The sequence below is a fragment of the Meriones unguiculatus genome, chromosome 17 (assembly GCF_030254825.1).
Source record: "Meriones unguiculatus strain TT.TT164.6M chromosome 17, Bangor_MerUng_6.1, whole genome shotgun sequence".
Lineage (NCBI taxonomy): Eukaryota > Metazoa > Chordata > Mammalia > Rodentia > Muridae > Meriones > Meriones unguiculatus.
Genome location: NC_083364.1, coordinates 15,438,540 through 15,459,543, shown reverse-complemented (window position 1 = coordinate 15,459,543; position 21,004 = coordinate 15,438,540). Strand labels below are relative to the sequence as shown.

At 47.7% G+C, this 21,004-nt stretch overlaps 1 protein-coding gene across 4 annotated transcripts; it reads right to left on the bottom strand.

Annotated features, from left to right (window-relative positions):
- Positions 1-1,915: 1,915 nt before the first annotated feature.
- On the bottom strand, positions 1,916-20,997 carry Akap8 (A-kinase anchoring protein 8). 4 transcript variants are annotated; one of them, XM_021637544.2, is made up of 14 exons: positions 20,841-20,997; positions 18,575-18,613; positions 17,327-17,359; positions 16,185-16,464; positions 15,270-15,759; positions 14,770-14,899; positions 14,528-14,571; positions 13,180-13,213; positions 11,280-11,367; positions 9,811-9,952; positions 9,463-9,556; positions 7,431-7,561; positions 4,731-4,826; positions 1,916-3,648 (listed from the first exon to the last, which is right to left on the bottom strand). In XM_021637544.2, exons 1-14 carry the CDS (start codon positions 20,857-20,859, stop codon positions 3,199-3,201), a joined length of 2,070 nt encoding a protein of 689 aa, XP_021493219.1. In that variant the 5' UTR covers positions 20,860-20,997; the 3' UTR covers positions 1,916-3,198. The 4 variants fall into 4 exon arrangements, with proteins under 4 accessions (XP_021493219.1, XP_060227046.1, XP_021493220.1 ...); XM_060371063.1 differs by lacking the exon at positions 20,841-20,997 and adding an exon at positions 20,683-20,822; XM_021637545.2 differs by lacking the exon at positions 17,327-17,359 and having other exon boundaries at positions 20,841-20,996.
- Positions 20,998-21,004: the final 7 nt, after the last annotated feature.

Sequence of the window (21,004 nt, the reverse complement as noted above, 5' to 3'; positions counted from 1 at the left end):
GATTTCCAGGACCTCCAGAGCTACATAGAGAATCCCAGTCTTAAAATTCTGTTAGATTTTGTGTTTCAGTGTTTTGCCTGCATGTATGCATCTATATATACCACATCCCTTCCTGGTGTCCATGGAGTCCAGGAGAGGGTTTTGGATTCCTTGACACTGAAGTTACTAATGTGTTTGCTAGGAAGTGAACCCTAGTTCTCTGCAACAGCAGCAAGCACTCTTAAACAGCCATTCCTCCAGCACCAAGGTTTATTTAACTATGTTGAGCATGTGCATACAGATAGATGCCTACGGTCAAGCACTGTCAAGACCTGTGTCTGGAGTTACAGGCAGTTGTAGGCCACCTGCCATGGATGTTGGAAACTCAACTTGGTTCACTTTGTGAGCACCAGGTGCTCTTAACCATCATGCCTTTGATCCAGCCTCCAACCCTTCCCTTTTTCTGTGAAGACATTTCAGTTGTCCTGTTCTTGAGGCTCTTTTGCCAATAGTCACAGTTACTCTGATGAAAACAGTACTGGGTGTTATCATAGGCCAGTGAAACACCCCTCCCCCCCAAAAAAAAAGGATTTTTTTCGACTTTGTTTTGGTTTCGTTTTTGAGACAGGCTTTCTCTGTGTAGCCTTGACTGTCATGGAACCCGATGTCATGCACCACACTGCCTGGGCCTTGAAATACATATAATAAGCAGTTAATGTGGAAAAACATTTATGTGAGGGTCAGTCAATCTCATATATTGACACAAAATAGCTTTTACCCCAAAGGAACTGAGTCACAGCTGACCCAGGAACACAGGTTCAGGTTGCCTCAAATGATACATGAAATTATTTAGTCACCGATTAAGCACGGTGGCACATGCCCATTTGCTCAGCATTTGAGAGGTAAAGGCAAGATTGTGAGTTCAAAATCATTTTTGGGCCCATATAAAAAATAAGGTCAGGCGGGATATAGCACCCCTTTAAAAAAAAAAAAAAAAAGGGCCTCGAGATACTGTTCAGCAGTTTGGAGCACTGGCTGCTTTTCCAGAGGTCCTGAGTTCAATTCCCAGCAATCACATGGTAGCTCATAACCATCTATAATAATAACGGTATCTGATTCCCTCTTCTAGGTGTGTGTGAAGACAGATGACTCATATACATGAAAATAAATATTAAAAAAAATTACCTGATAGTTAAAAACTATTTTAGGTCATGTACTGACTGTGGTGGGTAAAAAAAAGTGAATTAAAAATAAAAATACATTTATTTCTCAAGACAGGGTTTTCAACCCAAGTAATCAGTCATTTTGGGGAATGAGTTTACTTAACTCTGTGAATAAAATAATCCATGTAGATTGTGGGGGAACATACACTGAAAATCACATTTCTCAATAGCACACTTACTTAAAAAAAAGTTCTTAGTCTCAAGGCAGGCAAGGTGATGCACTCAGGAGGCAGAAGCCAGCCTGGTCTATAGCAAGTTCCACAGCAGTCAGGATAACACAGAATAACCTTGTCTTGAAAAACAAAGAAAAATTAGTCTTTTTCACACTGCTGTTTAATTGTCAACGTAATTTTTTTTGTACTCCCACAGGCTGAGGAGGCTGAGGCAGGAAAGCTGCCTAGGAAAAAAAAATTGGAGCGATTTCATTAGGTTAAGGTGCTGGCTGCGTGACGCACTGGATCCCTGAGACCCACAAGCTGTGGAAGGTTTTCCACAGGTTGTCCTCTGGCCTCCAAATGCACACCATGGCATGTTCACATACACACACTAAATAAGTAAATGTAAAGAACTGCTTGCCATGAGGTCCTAGGTTCTAGCACGGGAACAGGGACACACACACACACACTCAGATCACATCTAACCAGCAATTCGTGAACAGAAAAGTTGTCACCAGGCCCGTCTTGAAAAACAAAAAAAACCAAGACAAACGAATGTCTCAGTGGCATCACTTTATTGCTTATTAAGTTTTGATATTGGTATTTCCAAAGTTCATCTCATATCCTCTAGTAATGAATGCTCCTTAACAGAAGTGCTGATGGAATTGCTGCAATATTTTACTGCCTTTTACAATAATTCTTCACTGGCTGATGTTTCCAAGACGTGAAATGTGTAGTCAGATGGACAAAGGAATTAATTTCAAAAGGGGGAAAATGATCATTCTGACCCTATAAAACCTGGTACAAAGACATGGTAAGCCTCCCGTGCTCAGATGCAGAACTGCCAAAGAAAACTATTTGCTTAAATGAAACATCTTTACTTAACTGTATGAGCTATGGAAACTTGTATTTGTCTTCCATTGATAGAGCAATTTCTTGTTTTCTTCCTAAATACTTTAGGTGGGAATAACGAAATTACGAGGGAAAAAAATCTGCACTAGTAAGAGAGGTGGAACACCAAGAGGTGAGCCATCAGACTGACCAGCACTCACTCACCAGTGAGAACCATGCCTTTGGCAGTGCCATCATGCTAAAGGCTCAGGTGGGTATGCTCCTGGAAAACAGCCCTCTACTGCGGGGCTTTTTCAGAGCTCATGCACAGGCCACGGTCACGTGGCAGATGTCTAGTGTTAGCAGGATGCTGCCACATCTGGTGAGGAGCATTTATAAAACCAAAGCCCAGCTGAGCATGGCTGTACACATACAGAACCAGGGCTCCAAAGGCTTGACACAGGAGGATTGAGTTTGAGGCTAGCTTGGGTCAAGGAAGATGCTATCTTAATGCCAAAGCGAAAATAAAGGCTTTAAAAATGTGTCTGATCGTAGGCAGGTCCGTTTACTGGTGAGGGGGCACAATGTCAGTTCTCACCCACTTGGGGGGTTGAACCTTACGTCCCTCCCACATCATGTGCCATGCAGGTGAATAAAGGGAATTCCCTTAAACAACAAAAATTATATTCTTATCAAGCTGCTTCCCAAGTAAAAAACCAAACCAACCACACCTTCACATTCTGTCAGGTTCAGTATTTAACAAGTTATCAGCAAGATCTACTTTTATTATTCTAACTGCAGTGCACAGACAGCCATCAAGGCCACTTGGAAAACAGTTTACCTCTTTTTGTATTCTAACAGAGGGGGGAAACCATCCACTGTATAGCATCAATCCTTGAGGTACACGGGGAAGGAGATGGCCAAGTCTTTTCACCAAACACACTCCCCAGTGCTGCTTACAAACCAAAGATAGCACATGATACCACTTCCCTTTAAACAGGGAGAAAAGGTCATTCTGGGGGAGTATCTTTGGACTCCGCATCAGTTTGTTCCACTTCATCTTCCATGATTCCTGGGATAGCAACAGGTATGTGGCTTTCGGCCTCTGCTGCTGGCACAATGACTTCATTTCTGGCCTCAGCAGCTTCACTTCTGGCCTTGTCTTCAGTGTTCCCGCTTTCAGGCGCTGTTTCACAGGTCTGCTCCTCTGGCAGCTTTTCAGTGTGGGGGTCACTACTGGCCTCTGTTGTATCTGCAGGGCCTCCCACTTCATCTACGACTTCTTTATGCTCTGTGGCCGGTTCTCCTTCTCCCTCTACAGCCCTCACTGCTGCTGTAATCACCTCTGCTAATACTTCTGCAGCTACCTCCTCTGGCGTCTCCTTCTCCTCTCCTCCTACATTTTCATCTCCTTCTGTCTCAAGGTCAGCAGCAGTTTCATTGACAAAAGGATCCTCACCCTGGACAGAGAGGGAACACAGATCAGTGCCCTGGCCCAACAACAGCCCAGCTTAGGAGGAGTTCTTGTTTTCAGGGCCAGAGTCTGCAAAGCAGCAGCCTATAAGCAGGAGACAGCAGCCTTCAAAGTTCACAGATTAGATTAAGTTTGGTTGGGTTACTTTCATTTATTTATTTACTTATTTATTTATTTGAGGCAGGGTTTTTTTTTGTGTAACAAGCCCTGGTTGTCCTGAACCCTAGACAAGGCTGACTTCAAACTCAGAGAGATCCAACTGCCTCTGCCTCCCAAGTGCTTGGATTAAAAGCACGAGCCACCATGCCTGGCTTGGTTAGTTTATTTTTATTTATTAAGAAATTCTCATGAGTGGTCTCTATCTTCCTCAAATTCATGGCCTACTCTCTGTTAATTAACACACATATTTTGGGGTATTAAGGATTAAACCCAAGTCATCATACATGCTAAACAAGCGCTCTACCACCAGCGCCACCCACGGAGCCTATCTGTGCTGTTTTCAGCCTACTGTTACAATGGTCCTGGCCAGCCTCGAATTCAATAATCCTACCTGGCTCCCAAGTGCTACCATTACAGGTGTGTGCCACCACACCACCTTAGTACCTTATATTTCCTTTATAGTTTGACTCATTTCATTGTTTTGAGGCCAGGTCTTGCTATGCTGCCATGCTGATCTCAATTTCCTGGGCTGAACTGATTCTCCCTCGGCTCCAGAGTAGCTAGAACTATAGGCATGTCACTCTATCCAGCTTGGATGCTTTCTGAAGAGCACAGCACCAGCACCAGCACCAGCTCAGTCCTTTAGAGCTTACAGTCTTGTCTTTTCTGTGTTGAGTTTGAGTAGCATAATGCAGAACAGCACTACAGCCCAAGGTCACAGGCAAGTAACCAAGTCTCTAGAAACCCCCACTGTCCCATATCTAACCCTCATGTGTTCTCATGTCTTTCCTTCTTTTTTCTTTCCTTCTTTTTAAAACTCAGAAATGATGAACACTGCACCCTAACTACATTCCATACAAATCTTTCACCCCCAAAACTTTGCAGTCCACTAGATTCCCGAACACAAACCTTGAGGTATTTTTCCAGCATCTTCACTATATGTTTGTTGTTCAAAACGCTCTTAGCCACATGGAGACTTGTTTTCTTGAACTGTTCAGCAGCCAACTGCAAAGGCAACCAAAAGTAGGCTTTTAAAAGTAGCCAAGGGAAACCAGAGGACTAGCCAGGGTGTGCGGTGGTTAGTTTAATTGTCAACTTGACACAACCCAACCATCCAGCTAAAGCCTCAGTGCTGTACTGCCTGGATCAGGCTGGCCTGGTCAGTGGGGTGGCACCAGCCACTGGGCCGTATGAGACAACTAGCTAAGCACTAAGCACACAGGCGCTCCTGTACTACACTGTACTAAATGGGATTTGCTGGTGAAATCCTTTTTCTGCTAAGTTGTCTTTCGTCAGGGTATTTTATCACTAAGCAATGAAACTGAGGGTTGGGGGGCTGGAGAAATGGCTCAGGGGTTAAGAGTGGTGACTGCTCTTCCAGAGGACCTGGGTTCAATTCCCAGAAACCACATGGTAGCTCTCAACTTTCTCTAAGTCCAGTTCCAGGGGATCTGATACCTTTACACAGACAGACATAGATGAAGGCCAAATATCAACGAACATAAAATAAATCAGAAAAAAAGAAAGGAAGGAAGGAAAGGAACTAGGTCACTATGTCAAGTTTTCACGACACACAACTGCCATCTTTATTTTGGAGGAAAATCTCAAAATGCCAAAAAACATGAAAGAGAAGTACCAGACAGCCCCTGAAGGAAAAGCAGTGCAACCAAGTGGAAAGGTTATATTATAAAACCAAAGGCAGGTATGACCATGTATCATGTGTATTTGGTGAGACCTGATCTCCAAACCAACCAACCAACAACAACAATAAAAACAAAACAACCCAAACCGACCAACAACAACAACAACAAAAAAACAAACCAAACCAAAACAAACAAACAAACAAACAAAAAACAACAAACAACAAAATAAAAAGTTGTGTGGACTAAACAGGGAAGGGCAAAGCTTTTGAGGTTACAGTGCCCTCACAGTAAGTCCTAGCAGCACCAGCTAAAACCTTACAGACTGGGCAAAGCATGCTAGTGCACAGCTTTGATACCAGCCTCTACTTAGCCGTCTCTCCAGCCATGTCTAAAAGCAGCTCACTGCTTCGTGACTTCTCTTTTCATATACTAACCACTTGCTTGTAGACTGTTCTGCTGGTCTTGAAAGGCCCTAAAAGGAACTGGAGAGACGTTCTTTGGCTAACAACACTTTTTGCTGTTGAAGAGGATCAGGGTTGGTTCCTAGTAGCCACATGGAGTCTCTAAATACAGTTAAAGGGGATCTGGAGCTTTTCTGACATCCATGGGCACCAGTGTACAGGTATAACAATATGTAACAGGCAAAACAATCATACAGATAAAAATAAATCTAAAGAAAGAAAAAAAAAAAAAAAGCAAGCAGTAAGATGAGATGGAGCCCAGGGGTGATGGAGTTGTCCTTTAACCATAGCACTCAGAAGGCAGAGGCAGGCGGATCTGTGAGTTCCAGGAATTCGGGGTGGGGAGGAGTCCCTGGTATTGTCTTGATTGAGATGCTAACCCAGTAGCTGAAATGCAGCCACACCCACTGTTTTATTTCAGTAGCTGCTTTTACAAATCTATAGCACTCATGCCACACAATGCAGATCAGATGCTCTGGGCCTACAGAACCTCCTAATGGCAGGGAATTGACTTCATGCACCCTTCAAAAAACAAACTACAAGGACACTCAAGTCTCCTATAAAATGGCCCAGTATTTGCAAAGGACCTAATGCGTATCCTCCCTATATTTTAGGTAACTTAGCCTAATAAAGCTAATGCTGCGTAAATGGCTATGATAAGGTATTAGTTGGGAAGCATTTAAAAGAATTGCAAATCCTTTCAATCCCTAGTTGTTTCAAGCTGTGATTGCAGGATTTACAGGGGAAGGTCAACGGTATTGCTCAGACTTTTCAAGTTTTTTCGAGACAGGGTTTCTCTGTATAACGGAGTCTTGGCTTTTCTGGACTCTGTAGATCAGGCTGATCTCGAACTCACAGAAATCTGTCTGCTTCTGCCTCCCTGAGTGCTGGGATTACAGATGTGCACCAACATGCCTGGCTTGATCAGACTTTTTTGTTGTTGTTGCTGAAAAAATCAGCAACAACAAAACCCTGCTTAATCCCCAGGCTAAACCTTTAGCCTCTGCCTCATCATAAGGGGAAGACAAAAAGGGACGTTGGTCCCCAAGGCCACTGAACTCTCAAATAGCTGTTAGCTTCACCTTACAGAAACCCAGCAACTGGAAAACTTTGTGTAATCTGTAGAAAATAGTTTTAATTTAGCTATTATATCCAGGCAATCCATGCACCAGTTTCTGTCTGTGTCTTTTATCGCTTTCTCTTTTTAAGACACAGGGCCAGGCTGGGCATGGAGGCATACACCGTTAATCCTTGGGAGGCAGAGGCAGGTAAATCTTTTGAGTTCTAGGCCAGCCTGCCTGAAACCAAGCAGAGAGAAAGAACAGGAGAATGAAAGCCTGCCTCTTAAATCAGCTTCCAAGTAGGTGGGAATACCAGGTCCTTTCATTTTAGCAATCCGGAGTGAAGGTTACAGGAAGGTGACAGGCTTGCTGCAAGACCTGATAGCAACACCCAAGGGTCTAACCTCATTCAACCGGCAGCCAGCCGGCATCAAAACTATTTACCCTTCGATTATGGTTATGGTCCACAGAGTGCAGATGCCGCTGGAGAAGCTGGTGCTGGGCAGGAATCAGCATATCACAGGCCAAGCAGTGTGCAGCTTCAATCTTCTTGAAGAAATGTTCCTGGCCAATCCCTGGAATGGAACCAAACAAGCAGTTTTCTCCCTTCTCCCAGCAAGGTCCGCATTGTCTCCTCTGGCCACCCTCCTGTATGTTTGTTCCCATAGGAGATCTGGCCCACTGTGAAGAACGATTTGTTGAAACATCATCCTTCCAGCTGTGTCTACACCAAGGAGAGAACCATCAGGTTGCTTCATACCATTCTCATAAGCTGTTGTTATGCAGTTGTGTGTAGCTTTCAAAGAATCAAAACAATGCTATGTAAGGTACCAAGGATGAAAAGCAATCAATAGCTCTACTTGGCTGTAAAGCCTATGAACCACAACAAAGTTTAAAAGCTCAGTTATGTTCCCTGTCTTGGCGCCTACCATAGACGGCCTCTGAAAGACTCCACTGAGAGAGGTATTGAAGCGGAGGCCAAGACTCATAGCCAAAGAAGGGGGCAGATGGACTGGATGGGGCGGGGGAGGGCGGAAGGCTGGTGAACGGGACAGGAGCTCCAAAAGGAGGCCAGCAGAGACAAAACAAAAACTAAAACTCCAGCCAACCAAACAAACAAAAAAAACTGGGCCTTGGGGGCCCTGCAGCGGCTGATATTCCAATCAAGGTCCATGCATGGAGGACCTAAAACTATTGCCTGGATACAGCCCATACACTACTCAGTTTCCAAGTGGGTACCCTAGTAAGGGAAGCAGGGTTGTCTCTGGCATGAACTCAGTGGCAGCCTCTCTGATCACCTCCCCTTGGGGGGGAGGAGTGCAGCCTTGCCAGGCGACCAAAGGAAGACAATGCAGCCAGTACTGATAATGCAAGACAGACTTGGGTCAGATAGAAGGGAAGGAGGACCTCCCCTATCAATGCACTAGGGGAGGGGCATAGGAGGAGAAGAGGAAGGGTGGATGGAATTGGGAAGAGTAGAGGGAGCAGGCAACAGCCAGGATACAAAGTGAATAAATTGTAACAAATAATTAATAAACAAAACAAAACAAAAACCACTCAGTTATGTAGCTGGAACCATGACAAAATCCCAGCACTCTGTAAGTTCGAGGCCAGCCTGGTCTACCAAGAGTCTGGGACAGCCATAGCTATACAAACAAAACTTGCTTTCTGGCGTACAGGTGTACATGCAGGCAGAGCACTCTATACATCATAAAGACATCTTAAAAAACAAACAACCAAACCAAACAAAAACAAACTCAGTTATGTTATGTAAATGTGTTTCTGTTTGAATCCCAAGTGTGGGATATGGGTCAGCCTTAGTTTACACAGCTTATAACAGCCTCTTGAGGCGTGGAGAGTGGTGTGGTCTTTGCCTCTGGAGTTAGTACAATTCTAAGGACTCTGGGAGAGTATACATACCAGAGCCTAGAGAGAGGATGGGGTTTCCAGGAGAAGGACAGAGGAGGAAGGCATATCCTGGCGACTGAGATTGCTATTTTCACAAAGAACCTGACCCTAACCATCTAGAACTAAGCCAAAAGAAGTCTACGTCTTCTTTCTCTTTTAACCTTTCTCTTAAAGAACCCCAAATAAAGTAGAGCTATACAAACCTCTGCACTCCTTTTTCCCTCCCTTTCTTTTTTTCTTCTTCAATCAATTCACTTTATATGTATGGGCATTCTGACCACATCTATGTGCACAGAAGCCAAAAGAGCATTGGAGCCCCTGGAACTGGAGCTACAGAGGACTGTGAGCTGCCATGTGGTAGTAAGAAACAAACTCAGGAGGCAGAGGCAGAGGCAGGTGGATCTCCATTCCAGGACAGCCAGGGAAACACACACACACACACCCTCGTCCTGAAAAACAGGAAAGACTCAAACCTGAGTCCTCTGGAAGAGCAGCCAGCCCGCACTCAGCCATGTTCTGCACCTTTAAGAGCATGCAGAATAACGTGGACACTGGGTTCACAATTTACCTTTGAACGGATCTGGTTTGGGTTTAGGGCTCTCCTTCTCCAACAATTCCTGACGCCGCTTCTCAATCTTCTTATTCCTGTTTATGATGTACTCCTAGAAGGGTTGAAGAGACACCACCAATGAAATGAGAACACAGCATTCTCGGCGTTTCTCAACTGCAGAGTGGGAGGAGGTGCTACTGTAGCAGCTTGATGGGAAAAACCTGCTGTGGTCAGAGCTATTATCACTATGACACAGAAACATCAACAACAGCTTCAGTTTATAAAAAGAAATTGGATTCCTCCTCTTGACCCCCTGAAGGGTCTTTACAGTTGCAAAGTTATCTACAAACACTGCACACCCTTTACCTGGAGGAACTCCACTGTCTTGTCAGGCAGTTTGGTACTTATAAACCTCAACGTCTCTTTGTGAAATTTGCTTTGCAGATGTTTTTGAATTTCTTCATCTTCAAAGCTACGAAACTTGCATACAGAACAGGCAAACTGAATCCTAGAGAGAACACAGAAAGAAGTGGTAGCGCACCGACCACCAGCTCATCTTTGGGTACAGAAATACAGTGGGCCAGCCTTGCAAACATTTCAGGAAAACTATTCTACAGTTGTTTGACAATCTCTCTGGGCCAAAGAGAGAAGAGGAGACATTCACAGGTGTCCAGAAAGGGCTGATGAGAGACTATTAAAGAGTCATGGGGACAATCCCTGTTGCAATTCTATTCTGTGCTCTAACAATCCCTCTATTTTTTTCTAAACAGGGTTTCTCTGTGTAGTCCTGGCTGTTCTCAAGCTTAAGAGATCTGCCTGCCTCTGCCTCCTTAGTGCTGGAATTAAAGGCATGTGATAGCATGTCCGACTCTCTCTTGACAATTTTAAACGTCTTTGAAATCCTTGTTCATTAGTACAGACACAAAATATTAAAAAACAAAAGAGAAGAAAAACAAACAAACAAACAAACAAACAAAAAACAAAACAAAACCTAGGCACAAGGCCAGATATAACTCACTCCCTTGGCACTTGGATGCTTTGAGCTCCACTCCCAGTATCAAGGAAATGAAAGTCACCTCACTCTTTGAGTAGCATGGAAATAGACCCTGTCATTTAGAAATCCCGTGGTGTGAACTGTCTGTTTCTGAGACAGGGTCTCTCATCAAATAGTACAGCGATCCTTCCGTCTCACCCCCAACACTGCCAAGTTTACAGTGTACATAGCTGTGTAAGACTTTTGTTGTAGGTGCTTAGGGTTTGGTTTTAGGTCCACATCTCCCCAGACCAAATGGCTTTTTAAAAATTTCATTTATCAAGCGGGGCATGGTGGCGCATGCCTGCGAGTTCAAGGCCATCCTGGTCTACAAAGTAAGTCCAGGACAGCCAGGGCTACACAGAGAAACTCTATCTCAAAAAACGAAATAACAAATTTCATTTATCGGGGGTGGGTGTGGGTGAAACATCTTTCACACACCTCTCTAAGTTGTATCGTCCATCAACCTGGCTAAGGTTTCTTTCTTTTTTAAAGATCTACTATGTATACAGTGTCCTGTCTGATTGTATGCTTGTAGGCCAGAAGAGGACACCAAATCTCATTATAGATGGTTGTGAGCCAACCATGTGGTTGCTGAGAATAACTCAGGACCTTTGGAAGAGCAGCCTCTAAGCCACCTCTCCAGCTCCACTGCCCAAGATTTCTTGACAGCTGGAGTTACATCAAAATAAAATGTTGTGCATTACAGGGGAGCCTGGAAAGACGGATGGTGCCCAGGTGTGACCGCCTTCAGCTGGGGACGTTTACCTAGGGCTGTCAACCTGTCTCGCCAAAGCCTCACCTGTCAGCTGCTCTGTCCCGCATCCTGTCTCTCCTCCTCTGCTTCTCCCGCCTCTTCTTCACGTCCTCGTCCTCATCCTCCTTTTCTCCTGTAACAGAAAAGTCCCCTCGAGACACTGAGGAGCCTGCAGGGGGGCCAGCTCCAGGTCCAAGTTGGATGCTGCCGCTCAGCAGCTACACCTTGTGCCCAGCTTCCACCTCTTGTGGCAGGGCCAGGGTACCCCAGGCACTGAGGGGCTGGTAGAGGTTCCTGGCGTACCAGGACCTTTGATGAGGCCCCAGAGGAGTTGCCTCACTCCTCCCATGGCCTGACGGGCAGAGGCCCATCCCACTCATGGCCACCTACTCTGTTCTGTCCCAGCCTGCTTATACAATATAGCACTCTGTTGTTGGGTCTTCTCCCACGTCACTCAAAGAGCTGCAAATATCCCCACAGAGGGAGCAGCTGGAAGGCCTCAGGAAATAAAGAAAGCTGCACTGCCACCCTCCATCCCACCTCTAGGTGGGCTGTGGTGACTGTCCTGTTGGCCTCACCCAAACTAGGGACTCAGCAGGTCTGACAGTCCTTGCTGGCCCAATCTCTATCTTCCACTCACAAAACCAACAACCTTGGACTTTCCCAAGGCAGAGTGGGAAGCAATCCTAGAAACAAAAATGGGAAGAGACCAACTGGTCCTCCCATCCATTCCCTGGGGCTGGCATAGCTCCCAGGACAGTCCTGTGGCCAGCATCTCAGCATAAGACCACGCCAGATCCCCAGGCTCAGGGCCAGGGCTGGATGCTGAAAAAAGGTTGGATAAGCATCTGAACTGTAACCCCTACCCCTGATGCCAGTCCCGAGACTGTCCCACGAAGATGGCGACCGGCGTGCGCTGCTCAGAAGCCTCTCAAAAGGACGTGTGGGACTTTTGGCAAGAGGTCACTGCCTGAAACTATGACTGCTGTTTAATAGCAAAGTCATCCCGGTTGGGTAGCAGGACCTGTGCGCAACAAACATGTCACCTTTGCTTTAGCATTTACCCGGCTGCATGAGCTGCTGAATGCTAGGGGGTGGGGTGGGGTGATTCCAAGCTGTGGACAAAACTGTAATGTGTGGGCTGGAGGACATCTGAGGGTTAAGTAACCCAAGAACCTTGAAGGAGCCAAGGGCCTTCAGATTATAGGTGAAGAGGGCTAGCCTATGCTCCTTGAGGGTAACCATCTAGTCCAGGCCCACAGAACAGGGAGGAAGACAAGTGGCTCCTGGCTAAGCCTAAAGCCTTACAGCTCAGGCCTATTCTCCAAGTCACCCTTGGGGTATAAGCTTTGTTGGGCTCTTGGGTTTCTGGCCCTACAGCTGACAAGTCCTGTTTGTTCAGTGATAAACACCTTGAGATATGGGCCTGAGTGCACCTTACAGGCCACCCTCCCAAGATCAACCACAGTCCACAGGTACTGAAGCTGCCAGTATTTCTGGCAGAGGCCAGGGTACACAGACTGAGGCTCACAACTGAGAAAAAGAAAAAAACACAAAACAACCCCCTACTAGATGGTGGGTATAGAGATGGGCCAGAATGATGGAAAGAAAATGGAAATAGGAAAGGGGCCTCTTTTTCTCCAGACTGCTGAAACTCACTTTCCTATCATGGGCATCACAGATACCCAGAGATGGGCTCCCCAACTCCTACAACTTGTACCCACTGAGGCAAAGGAACTCCTTTCAAGCAAATCCTGCACCAAACACTGGAGCCTAGCTTTGGAGTTAGTTCCCACAGTTAGGCCCACTGCACAGCTGCAGTTCCTCTGCCACGAGCCATGAAGGTCTCCATGAAAGTCTGTTTTACTCAGAAGCTGGCTGGGAGCTGGGTAACAAGTATGGGTCAGAGAGAGAAAGGCTTCAAAAGATACTGAATGATGCCTACCTCTCTGCTTCCTGATGTCACAGAATTCATCCTCCTGAAAAAAGGCATATGCAATGTCAGGCAGTGAGGGAGACAGGTCCAGAGTTCTTTCTAAGCAGCTCAGGCTCTAATACCTAGTACGCCGTCTCACCATATACTTTAGTCTGCTATGGTGCCGGGAAATGAGGCAGCTCTGGGGAAACCTCAGAACCACAGAGCACAGCTCAAGTGTACTGTTATAATTCATTGCCATTACAAGACGACGAGGTTTTTTTTTTTTCCTTCTACAGCCACCAATTCAGTTCTCTTCAAAGTGACAGAACCTGCCTGGTGGCAAAGGCATACCATACAGTTCTGTACTACAGAACAAGAGCTCATCCATTGGCAGGGGAAATAGTTCCAGCCTGTGGCATTTAATTCCAGCACCAACTGGAAATAGCCCTTCCCAAATTTCCAAGTGTGTCTTTAGCATTCTAACAAATTACGGTAAATACAGATCCTAGGATGACCTAAGCAGAGCCAATGTCTTAAGCAGATCTAGAGTTAACAGATGTCCAGCCTTAAGAGATAGGACAACTGAATGAGGAACAAGCAAGACTCTTCGAAAAGCTTCTCTTTCCTTCTCAGGAAAGAGCACTTGGAGATCATTTTTTTTTTTTTTTTTTTTTTTTTAAAAGATAGTTTCTCTGTGTAGCCTTGGCTGTCCTGGACTTGCTCTGTAGACCAGGCTGGCCTTGAACTTACAGAGACCTGACTGCTTTTGCTTCCTGGATCATGGCTTAAGCCCTGGACTCTATCTCCTGCCACCCCCTAAAAGCAAAGCTATTGAAGATCCTGTTAGTCCACCCTCACCTGCTCTCCACCTGACCACCAGAAGTACATAGAGGGAACTTTCTAACACCACGTGCAGGGAGTTAAGTCCCCTCCTCAGGAATGTGGTGTGGCCCAAGACTGGCCTCTGCTGCCACTCCCCAATGACTGGCTATCGGGTCAGCAGCAGCCTGCAGAGCCCCACAATTAGAAGGCTGATGGCTAGACTCAACACTGTAAGGCAAGGAAAAAGGTTTGGGAGCTTTTTAAGAAAGAGAACAGTGGATAATATCCCTGGGATGCCTGCTCTTTTCAGAAGGGAAATTGATCTAAGGGCAAGGAGGGAAAGTTGAGGGGGCAACTAGGAAGAGTGGTTGGGAGGAGAAACTGTGGTGGAGATATAATGTGTGAGGAAGAATTGAGAGAGAGAAAAAGAGAAAGAGAACAGTTGTTACAGGATGCACACAAAAGATCAGTTTTTTCCATGTGTGTGAGGAAGAACGCGGAAGGATAGAAGAAAGCAAGCCCAGACAGAGAGAACCCATGAAGGTAAACTCACCCCCCTGAAGTCTTCATCTGACCGGAAGTCACCAGCTCCATCATCTGCCAGGCACAGGGACAGAAGTATTAGCCCTAGGGGGATGACCTCCAGAGCATTCTCATTCTCCCAAGCTCAGAGACCACACTGACAACAGGACTTGGCTAAGGAAGCACCAGCCAGACAACGCCCGCCACCCAAAGTCCTGAGCAGGCAACGGATTCATCTTACACCCACCTGGCTCAGTGATCCCCAGAGCATACCGTTTTCAGATAGATCTCCGTCACTGTCAGCACGGGCCAGTTTGGCATCAGGTTCTTCATACAGTGGAAACTGCTTCCGCTTCCTGCCCATGCTGTCTGGTCCAAAGCGCTCAAACCCCCTCCTTCTGGGCTATAGACACAAACACATGCATGCAGTACTAGCCTGGGCCAGTAAGATGCCCCACAAATAAAGACCTGCATTTGTAAGAACAAAGGCAGGAAAACGCCTTAAAGAGGCGAGAGACACTAGAGCTGGAGTCCAAAACTCATGCCATGCTTGAAGAAGCCAGACACACAAAGGTACATGTGATATTCTATTGCTATGGAATATCCACAACAGGCCAACTCAGGGATGGCCGGTGGGCTGATGGAGACATCTAAAACTTCCTGAAAGTGCAACTGCACACTGGAAAGTAAGGGCATCTCACAGTACACAGAAGCACACAGTGTTTACCTCAATAAAGCTGTTAGGAAGGTAACGGGAGTGGGGGTGAACTTACCCAATCCCGAATCCGGGTCTGGGACCGGCCACATCCATAAGGCATGGTGTTACCAAAACCGCCCACCCCCTGCATGCCCACAACGCTGTAGTCAGGGGCCATGGACTGGGAGAAGAGGGAAGGCGGTGGCCTGTTGGTGGAGGGCCCACCTAGCCCACGTCCGCCCATGTAGTTCAGCTCATTCCAGGTAGTAGAGAGGGGCTCCGAGGAAGCTGAGGGTGGCATGAAGGGGTCGCTACGTATGAAGGTGCTGGAGTTGTTCCGGTCCTGGAAGCGGCCCTGGCCCTGGCCCCGGCCCCTGAAGAAGCCATCAAGGGAACCCCGTTCTGGGGCTGGGTCCCGACAGTCATTGAACGTCCCACCAAAGCTACCATTTCGGTCAGTCCCCAAGTCAAAGTCATAATCATAATTGTAGCCGGGGCGATAGGGATTATGCTCAGGCAAGCAGGGCCTGGAGCTGTAGGGCTCGTACGACTGGAAGCGGAATGAGCTGCAAAGGAAGTACACACCTTGTCAGGAGCAGCCAGGAGCCTGGCTAAGCCACCCACGACACCTAACATCTAACTTTCGCTTAACTTTAAGATGACCCCCTTGCATTCAGAACAAAACACCAAACCACCCGATATCTACCTAACTGCCCAGGAGGCAAATCGGCCTAAGACCCTCATTCAGACATTGCTAACACAGAAAGAGCATGATGCCCTTAACAGATGAAGAAAGAATCTTGGGTTAGCCTTAAACAGCCAACAGTTTAAGAAACCTTCAATGAGGTCCTATTGCAGGGACCCTCCCACCGGGTTCCAGCTCCTGTCTAACACAGCTGAGCAGGGAAGAGGTCTTTCCCAAAGAGTTGCTACCCATCCCATCTGACTCAACAAAGGGACTCCACCAGGAGAGGGTTAAGGCCATAATCACCTGTCTCGGTCCTGCATGCCCTCCCCACCGCTGCTGGTCCCACCCCTGCCTCCTTCCTTGGACAACATGTCCAAGCGTTGATTGATCTTGGCAATGAGCGAGTCAGAGTTGTCAGCGCATGGCTCTGGGGCAAAAGAGGCCATATGCATGGCAGAACTCCCAACTGCCAGGCCACCATCACTGGCCTTGGTGGCCTCCCATGAGGCTGGGCCATAACTATAGGGTGCTCCTGCAGAGACACTGGTGTTCTGGGTGTTGTAGTAGTTGTAGTTTTCATAACCTATTAGAAGAAAGAGGAATCATGTTAGAACTCAGCACATGAGGCTGTGCATGACGTCCTTGTCTGCAGGAGCACTCTCTGCCCACCAGGAAGAAAAAAAGTTATGGAACCAAGCATCACCAGCATCACACCACAACACACACGTGATCAAGACAAGTGGCCAGACTGTATTAGGTTTTCTTTCTTTTTTTTTTTATCATTTTTTAACTTTTATTAATTACACTTTATTCATTTTGTATCCCCCCATAGTGTATTAGGTTTTCTTTAGGAGACAGTAGGATGGGACTAGAGGGACTGGCTGCTCTTCCAGAGGTCCTGAGTTTAATTCATAGCAACCACATGGGAACTGATGCCCTCTTCTGAGATGCAGGTGTACATGCAAACAGAGCATTCATACGTTAAAAAAAAATTAAAATTTTGCTGGGCAGTGGCAGCACACGCCTTTAATCCCAGCACTTGGGAGGCAGAGGTCAGCCTGATCTAAAGAGCAAGCTCCAAGACAGCCAAGGCTACAAAGAGAAACCCTGTCTTGAAAACCCAAAGACAGTAGGACTTGTTTCCTAATCAAAGCCAGAGGTAGCCAAGAGCCTCCAAATAGCAGTTCACACTACTGACAAAGATATTTGAAAGCTGCTGTTCCCACACTACATCCACAATCCCTCTCTAACAAGCTCACACTCCCCTCCAGGCTAGCCCAGCTCTGGTACTCCTAAGCACCCAGTGTCCAGCAACCTTTCTTCTGCTAGCCACAATAGATGTGTATACACAGCCACGTGGGGAGTAGGGCCGTGTGCCTCAGCCCCCTCTGGATGGCTGTTTAAGAGCCTTACTTGCCCACCTTAAGATCCCTGTCAGGTCTCACCTTGCCAGCTGGCCATACCGCTTCCGTATGTACCTTAGGGAAAACAACACAGAAGCACTTCAATGCCAGAATTACAGCTTCCCTAAGGACAGCCACCACCTCAATGCACTAGAAAACAGGGTGTGATGGTAGTGGCAGTGGTCCTTAGCATTTTCATGTTTTACAGAGTGAGTATAAAGCATCAACAATTCTCTCCCCCGACAAGCCTGACTTCTCCCATGAAAACTACTGAAAGAAAGGTACAGAGTGGTCCCAGGATGGTGATCCACACTGCAATGCCAACTGAGAGGCCAGTGTGGCCTGGAGCCTCAGAGAGACCCCTACACAGGTTCAGTTCTCACCAGGAGCCAAACCTGGTGACTGGCAATCCTGCTAATAGGACATCAATGGAAAATCACATTCTTAACCCAACAAGGGTGTACCATGTGGCTGAGGTTCCCTAAGATCTCCTCCTGGGACACATGGGGATATACATAAAAGCGGCTTGCCCCCAATAGTGTCAGGAATATGTTCCAGGATTGGAAAACAGGGGAAAACTTTGTCTCCTGGAGTGGGCTGTGTGTGGGGCAGGTTCTAGCCTCAGAAAAGGGGGGGGGGGGAAAGAAAAACCAAAACCACACACAACACACACAAAAAACCCCTAGGTCACATCTAGCCTTCCATCTATTTTTGTACAGTTCTTGAGTTGAAAATAGGTTTTATTGAGCTGGGTGCAGTGGTGCGTGTCTGTAATTCCAACACTCTGGGAGGCAGAGGCAGGTAGATCTCAGTGAGTTCGAGGCCAGCCTGGTCTACAAAGCCAGTGTAGGGCAACCAAGGCTACACAAAGAAACCTTGTCTCAAAAAAAAAAAAAAAAAAAAAACCAAAACAAAAAACACCCCCCCCCCCAAAGACTTTATCTCTCTAAAGGGTCACAGGAAAAGTATGTCAAAACAAAAACATTCCATGACATGGCAAATATAATAGGAATGCACAATTAATACACACAAACTAACAGAGGTGGATGGGTACTACAATCTGAAAGAAAACTGAGAAAACTGGTTGGTGGTAGGTAGGGGAGTGATACAGGCAGTATTCCATCATGAACCAGTGTCTGCTCCCTTGCAGCACTCAATCAACTATTCTTCCTTTATAGCCAGGAAGAAAAGGAAATTGTACCCTGGTGAGGGCATATGTGGGGCTCTACTACAGAGGGGCATGCAGCGGGGGAAACCAACAATGTAACCCATCAAGCAAGAACCACTTACCCTGGGTGTTGGCAGGTCCAGCACTCCAGGCCCCGTAGCCTAAGAAAAAGATGTGTCAAGATTCTATCCAACAACCAAGAAAACGTGGGTTCCAATAACCTCAAAAGTCTAAAAGCAATTCCTTTTCAGAGGTGTCAACTTACAATGAGGGGATACAATCTAGAACACCTCATTCCCTCAAGGACCCCCCACCCCCATCACAGTCTATCTGGCTGAGCTGAGGTCAAAGCAGAAAATGAAGTAAGGGAACTGAGTTTGGAGGGCACAGGACACAACATTAGGCCATAGCGCTCACCCCCGGTCCAGCCAACTCATAAGTGGAAAAACTCACAGACTGCTGCCAGAAATGCCACAAACGCAGGAGTCAGGCTGGTAATTTGGAGACACAAACCAAATACTCAATGCCCCCAGCTGTCAAGCCTCGGCCTGACCTACCAAGCCACCCTACAGCAGCGTTTTGACAGGAGGGGGCAGGGTTACACTCTTCATTTGTATTCCTAGAGCCAGCAACACATAGCTTAACACAGCAGCACACCCCCTGGCTGTCCAATGACTTCACTTTGACAAAGTGAAAATTCTTCCTTTCCAGAATATTCCAAACCCACCACTAACTCAGTCCCTTTAATTCGTTCACAGAACAGGCACTCGGCAAGTACTGCCATGCCTAATTCCTACTTAGAGCAAAGGGAGCTGAAGCTCCTAAATTAGGGGACTTATCACCTGTCCTGCTGCTGTTTGTCCTCTCTTTTCAGCAGGACATGGCTTCCTGCCCCTATCCCACCTACTCTGTTAAACAAGCAGCCCTTTTAACAGTAAGTGAATTAGCTCTGGGAACAAACTGTGTCTCTCTGAGACAGTAGTTCTTCTAATTGCCCTCCAGTAATCCTTGGGAGTTAGAAATCAAGGAGACTGCGTGCACTTTAACTCAGTCTGTAAAGTTATTGGCAGGTAGAAAGTGGGGTCTTCGAAACGTTCCCTAACCCAACGGGCATAAAGCAGGGTTGTGACAGGCTAGGAACGGAAGACACAGCTAGGATCCGAAAGGGAAAGAGCGCTAGACCGCTGAAGATACCAGAGCACAAGTGCTCATCATACCAGAGGCTTCTCTGCCGAGTCCAGTTCCCGGTACCGTGCTACTCTACTGCCTCTCAAAATCCCTCCCTCCCCGATTGGCCAGAAGCTGCTAACCACTCCCTGCGCCCACTCTGAACCCCATCCCACGTGTTCCAACTGTCTCTTGCAGATAAATTTCGGCAGAGTAAAGGCCTCCCAGGAGGTTCTCATTCTAGAGATTAAACGCTGGAGAAATGAGACCTAACTGCAAAGAGATGCTGAAGGGCATCGATGCCCCTTTCGCAGTTCCCTCGGTCCCCGCAGGCCACTGTAATGTTACTATGTTACAGTCTAGACTTCTTTTTGGTTTCGAGACAGGGTTTCTCTGGGTAGCCTTGGCTGCCCTGCACTCGCTTTGTAGACCAAGTTACAGTCAAGACTTGCAGTCCCTCGGTAAACTGAGACCCGGAGGGCGGCTGGTCCGTGGTCCTGATCGGAGGATATACGTAGAACCTGCCTCTCAAAGTATGGCCCTTGGAGGAGTCCACTTCCACGGTCGGCACTCGCAGCGTACGCTGCAGAGACCCAGCCAGGTTACCCCGAGGGGCTGCACCGCGCCTGACCGCTCGCTGTCCGAGCATCTCGGGAAAGCGAGGCCGGGGCACTTCTCTCTCTCTCTCGGGAAAGCGAGGCCGGGGGCTCTGCTCTCTCTCTCTCCCTCTCTCTCGGGAAAGCGAGGCCGGGGGCTCTGCTCTCTCTCTCTCGGGAAAGCGAGGCCCCGGGGCACGGCTCTCGGGGAAAGCGAGGCCCCGGGGCACGGCTCTCGGGGCGGCCTGCGTGGTCTCCCGCCCTCTCCCGCCCGCTTAGCCCCGCCCCCGGGCCGCCATTTTGTGGCGTCTTTGGAAGAGAAGGCGGGACTCAGACAGCCGGGGTCGTCGGGTCCCGGCCGCGAGGAGACCCACTCGGCCTCCACGGCGAGGACGGCCCAGGCCGCACCCCGAAACCCGCCACAGCGTCGACCCCCACGCCACATCCCTCCTCCCCCCAAATCCTACCGGCCAATCCACACGCGACGCCTGGGCAACGACTGCGCGGAGGCCCAATAAGGCGCGCGTCCTGCCGACTCACACGGCGCCGGCCTGCGGCAAGTGTGTTCCGGCCGCCGAGGCCCGCCGTGCGCACGGCTCCCGTAGTGCAAGGAGCCCGTACTAACCTCCATAGCCTTGCTCCATGTCTTCGACGCGATCCGCCAGCAGACCCTTTTCTTAGCTCTCCCTAGAACGCATGCGTCCAACGCGCCGCCGCTACTGGAGGACGCAGAGCACACGTCGCTCCCTTTGGGCGCTACCATTGGTCGGCCTCCAACGGGGCCGCCCC

What these genes read in the sequence shown, in the direction of transcription:
- Akap8 (XM_021637544.2), bottom strand. An exon ending in CGGTATGGCCAGCTGGCAAG is followed by an intron (nt 16,465 to 17,326) that starts GTGAGACCTGAC and finishes TTCTTCTAATAG; the next exon opens with GTTATGAAAACTACAACTAC. An exon ending in CAGATGAAGACTTCAGGGGG is followed by an intron (nt 13,214 to 14,527) that starts GTGAGTTTACCT and finishes GCCTTTTTTCAG; the next exon opens with GAGGATGAATTCTGTGACAT.